Raw genomic sequence first — 5,748 nt, forward strand, 5'->3', positions numbered from 1 at the left:
CACAACATTCGGTGATCGCAGACAATGTAGTAAAAGGACCAAATAGAACATTATCGTAATAGTGTGTCACTTTTATTTTCAAGAGAAATAAAAGTGACACGCTATTACGATAATGTTCTATTTGGTCGTTTTACTACATTGTCTGCGATGACGCACAAATTTCACCGAATTGCTAAAAAAACAGAATTTAGGAATTCTCGTTCCAAACAATTCGAAACATTGCATCTGATGCACCAACCAAGTATTATGTACTCGCGAATAAGAAGAAAGAGAGCATGATTTGCTAAATGTATGACTGCGAAATTTATTGTTTAATTTTATGTACTAATGTGGGTTTTTTGTAATTTTACTGAAGATGGCCAGATATTGACTGAAACGTCCAAAATTAACCTAAATCTTTGTAATATATTAAATATCATCTGTATCAAAAACAATCTGTGTTGTGGTTATATGCTTCTTTGCTATGTGAAAATTTTATTACTAAAACCCACTTTTTTATTATTTATATTCATATAATTCTATTTATAAAAGTGGAGATGATCTTTATATTCTTTTGGCGCCTCCGTCTAGAAAAAAAAACATGATCAAAATACGTTCCCTTCAAAATCATTCCGTTTATTTTTAAAAAATTTTGTTGTCAAAAATAAACGAATTGTTCAAAATATTCGATTTAAGTGGATTGTCCTATATAAAAATTTGCAATGTATAATAATGTTTATAATGAATGAATTTTTTGTTTAAAAAAAATTATTATATTAATATAAATAATTTTTATCAGAAAGTATATAACTTTTGCGCTCAAGGTAATATGTAAGATTTCTTCCTCATTTTAATAAAATTAATCTTTGTTTTAAGTTGTACATTAGAATTTTTAAATTAATTAATAATTTTTTTTGAAAAAATACGAAATACACATAATATTATTGAATAAAAATATGTTTAATAAATATTAATAAGAATATAATGTAATTTATTCATAATGTCGATATATTCCATAAATTTTTACTACAATATTTTCCTATGAGACATGTGAAATATCTCGTTGCGTAATACATAGTTCATAGGTTGATTTATTCATAACTGTAGATATTTCTGCGGTACCGGTTGTAATTGCAAATCGATATTGTTTTGGAAGAAAATAGTACAAAAGTATATTGAATATTATCTCGATCTGTACAAACATAATACTTTTTATCGATCAAAATATTGAATAAAGATACACTAATGTAGTGTATTTCTTGCTTATCACAATATTTGTAATTTAAGCGCAAATAGATCTCTTTTTAAGATTACAGTAATCTTTGGCGGTTGACTTATCGACGTTAGATATACCATTACGTAAAGATGTAGTAACAGTATATCTAAAATGGGAGAAAGAAAGATAGAGAAAGAGAAGAAAGTGTGCGAAATGTAAATAGTACAAATGACTGCGAAATAAATTACGGCTAAAGGAATAAAAATAAATTTCGCTCGCAGATGAAACTCGATTGGCCTTTGAAATCGAAGAAGCCGACGATGCGAGTATTACGTACTCGGGAGCGAGTGAGGAAAAGACTTTCGTCCGAGGTACGGTCAATTGTAGCGTCGATTAATCCCAAAATGACATGTATACGGAAAAATATTTAAAAAAAAAACAAAATCTTCTAAGCTCTTTCATTCTTAAATACGTATTAAAAATTCCCACGATAAAAGTATACGTCAAGTAATGTATAGATATACATAAATAACATGTTATTTCGATTATTCCTATGAAATTTTATATGATATTGTTACTTTTTCCGTGTGTCGTCTTGCTTGTTTTTGCGCCTTAAAATAATAGGGTGCGTATGCTTGCTTTTCGAACTTAGTGACTTCCTCTTTTTCGATTGGGTTTGCATAGCACTAATACTATACATCGCGTAATTTATTATAACTAGTAATAAGAATACAATAAAGAAAATTATAATAGTTTGAATAAAATATAAATAATTTTTAGGAGATTCAGCTATTGTAAATAAATTTTAAATGAACGAAACGTTGTTTCTTTTAATGCTTTTTTTTATACAATTATTAGATACATTGTAAAGTTTGATCAAAAATACTTGGAATATCATCGTAACTTATTTAATATTTATTTTGCTAAATACTGGACGCTTAAGTAATAGCAAAGTTGAATAGATATAATTAACGTCTCAGATTATGAGAATTGAAGGAAATTGGAATTTTGTAAAATATGATATATCGTGATGCATTTAGAATGGCTTAATAGTCTAGTTGCCTGTGGTAGTATATTACCTTATTTTTTCTAACTATCGTATTTAAACGAGAAAATTTTAACTTTTTCTTACCACTTTTCAAGTCATAAATTATCTAGTTAATAAAAGCTTACATGTATTCGCTCATGCATAAATCATGATATTATGCTTAGAAACTTTAAAAGTTGCAAATTATACTTAACTAATCGCATAAATTTTTATTTACTGATAAAGTTAACACAAAAAGTATCTATATTAAGAAAAATTTGAATTAATAAATTAAAGGCAATAATATAACAGATTTTTTAAATATTATAATATATATAAAATTTTATAACTTTCATAATTTCATAATTTTATATTAATATGCGATTATTTAGTTAATAACATGCGATTATTTAGGTATTATAGATAGTGAAAAGGTAATTGATTCATAAAAATATTATCTTTACTTTATGAAATTTGTTGAATGCGATATTATTCATAATATTTTCTGGTTTAATAACAACATTTATAGTTTGTGATATTGTCTTTTTAGTTGCAGCAGAGAATGACGATGCCATATAAAGATTCTATTTTTCATTCATTTATACATTTTTTTTTCTTTTTATTTAAAGGTATTAAATATAAATGGTACTGCGAGCTTGGGCGAAAACTCAATAGACCAAGACCCATCGCGAAGACCTTGGTACATGAAAGGAGGAACAAGAAGACCTTATCCGGCGATAAGAACTCGCAATACTGGCCGAAGATTGGCTCAATTGTGGCCGGAGGAAGCTGCTTACGATGATCGTGTGACTAATCAGGTAATTCTGGTAATTGCATAAAAATTTACGGATTACAGTTAAAATTTAATTATTATATACATATATTTAATTATCGACATTGCTAATTATAAATTGATTCCTATGAAAATTAGACATATACCTTCGAAAATTTTCTTTATTTATACATGTTTGTACATTAATATTTTGATGTAAACTTAATTTAAAAAAAAAATATTGAAGAGGAATAAATATCAACAAAAATATTATTGCATTAAATTAATTTTATTTTACTTTATTGAATCACAATGCATTCCGATTATTATACATATAGTTACAGTTTCAATTTTTTCAACAAAATACTGAAGAATTTCACATTCTTGAACAAGCAACATAACAATGACAAACCTTAATTTTATTCTATGTAAAATAAGTGTACTAGTAAATGATAAAATAAATTCAATTTACGTCACACATTTATAAAAAAAGTAAGAATTTTGTTGGCTTTAGTTTTTACTGATGTCGGATAATGTACGTTAATAATTTGTTTTAGGATTTTAAGAGAATTAAAAATACAATTATATAAGATAATATTTCACAGTACTTATTAGTTGTTGAGTATAAGTTCTACAAAGCTATATAAATACATATACACAAAAAAGATTTTTTTTGTAATTTAATCAATAACTTTTCTTGACTAAACGATTCTGCGCAGACATAGTATATTAATGTCATAAATAATTTTGCAGCTTATGTTCGTGCCACCTGATTACAACAAAACAGGCAGTGAGCATCATCCATTGAAAAAAATAATGATTCCTCACGGGATGGCCGAAGCCAAAATCGGTCCTGACATATTCTTCCAACAACGCTGCCCGGTGAATACTTGCACGATCGTCCGCGACAATCCGGACGACGCCGATCTCATTCTATTTAAGGATTACATCACGCACGTGGGACGAAGGTCTTACAATCAGGTATCCGATGTAACGCAAGCAATATTAATTTTTGCAACCCGAGAAAAATCAGGTCACCTTTACTCAGCGATTGACTCGCCTTTGAACTTTACTTATACAGTTATATCGCGCACATATAAAAGAGGATTTATTATTAAATATATTATTTATATAATAAAATTATTTATGTAATTTTCAACAGGTGTGGATGCTGTATTTTTTAGAATGTCCTTATCACACGCAAAGCGTAAAGAGCGCTCTTATCAATTGGACTGCCACATATCGGCGCGACAGTGACATAGTGGCACCTTACGAAAGGTGGCAATATTATGATTCGAGTATCACACAGATCCCACAAACATTTAATTATGCAGCAAACAAAACAAAGAAGGTAAAATATTTAGATTAATCTTAAAACTTTAATAAAATTTGAATTGTCTGAGAATTAAAACAATGAATAAAATGTATATTTATATTCTTTGTAAAATAAGTGTAGTAAATAAATAAATTTTTATTATATTTATTTCTATAATTAAAATAAAATAATAGAATTATATATTTTTTAGAAGACAGAAATAGCTTTTATTTACTTTGCACTTTTTAATAAAATACTATTTTTATTTGTTTAATTGTAAAATGAAATTATTTATCTTAACTCGTAATATTGTTAAATTTTTAAAATAACTTTAAATAATACATATTTCATATGAAGTTAATGGCTTTAAAAAATTTTAATTTTAATTAATAATAAAAAAATATGTGCGTATATGCAATAAAAATAATATTTATTTGATAATGAAATAAAATCACCTATTCTTCAATATGATTTATTGTTATATTAATTTACAAGAAATAGAAACGTTACCTTCAGATAGAAATTATATATAAATTAGAAACAGTAAAATTTATATAAAAATTAAATCAAAATGAAGAAATCTTATTAAAAATTATATTTCTTATCAAAATATCAATCAATATTATACTACATTTTTGCAAGTAATTGTAATTTTCAAATTGTTACATTAAAAGATGACATTCGCCTTCTTCTTTACGACATTCGCTGTTTAATTAGGTCGCCTGGTTTGTTTCCAACTGCCATCCCCGAAATCAGCGTATGCATTATGCCAGGGAACTCTCGAAATACATCCAAGTGGACATTTACGGTGCGTGCGGCAGCCTGCGTTGCCCGCGATCGCAGTCGCAAACATGCTTCGACATGCTCGACGAGGACTACAAATTCTACCTCGCGTTCGAGAATTCCAACTGTAAAGACTACATCACGGAGAAGTTCTTTGTTAACGGACTCGGGTACGTGCGATGATATTTATTGCTCTCTTCCTCCTTTCTCTTTTTCACCGTTTTATCCTCTCACTCTCTTATTTAGCGCATACAATTCATACAGAGAGGTGCGGTATTTTAGATGCGAGCAGCGAATATAAGTTGACCTAATACGCTCGATCATTTCACCCAGAGGTCGGCAACCTTTGCCAACTTGTGCGGTATCTTGAATAAGGCGGTTGCATGCCAACTCGCGTTACCTAATCTTCCCTACTCACTTAATGGACAGAAACGCGTGCTACTCGCGTGGTATTAATTATGCTCCCGAACTGGACGCTACCGCCTCAATTCACAAGCGTGAAACACGCGATGTGATACGATGATTCTTTCATGACACAATCACGCGTTTTTCTTCTCTCACGATTGCAATTACCATTTCTTGTATTTTGGAATACTATCACTGCTTGTATTATCTATTTTTCCTTGGATGTGCAGGCACAATGTTTTGCCAATCGT

General features: G+C 28.7%; 1 protein-coding gene across 3 annotated transcripts in view; it reads left to right on the plus strand.

Annotated features, from left to right (window-relative positions):
* Nucleotides 1-5,748, plus strand: part of LOC108747697 (glycoprotein 3-alpha-L-fucosyltransferase A) — a 38,568-nt gene that overhangs the window by 31,166 nt on the left and 1,654 nt on the right. For 2 of the 3 annotated variants that reach the window (XM_018485344.1, XM_018485345.1), the window contains exons 3-7: nt 1,477-1,566; nt 2,852-3,040; nt 3,748-3,975; nt 4,157-4,345; nt 5,027-5,262. In XM_018485344.1, the coding sequence (XP_018340846.1) occupies nt 1,477-1,566; nt 2,852-3,040; nt 3,748-3,975; nt 4,157-4,345; nt 5,027-5,262 (932 nt within the window). The remainder of the gene's footprint in view (nt 1-1,476; nt 1,567-2,851; nt 3,041-3,747; nt 3,976-4,156; nt 4,346-5,026; nt 5,263-5,748) is intronic. The other variant, XM_018485346.1, reaches the window with a different exon arrangement.

This window comes from Trachymyrmex septentrionalis, unplaced genomic scaffold (assembly GCF_001594115.1).
Source record: "Trachymyrmex septentrionalis isolate Tsep2-gDNA-1 unplaced genomic scaffold, Tsep1.0 scaffold20, whole genome shotgun sequence".
Taxonomy (NCBI): domain Eukaryota; kingdom Metazoa; phylum Arthropoda; class Insecta; order Hymenoptera; family Formicidae; genus Trachymyrmex; species Trachymyrmex septentrionalis.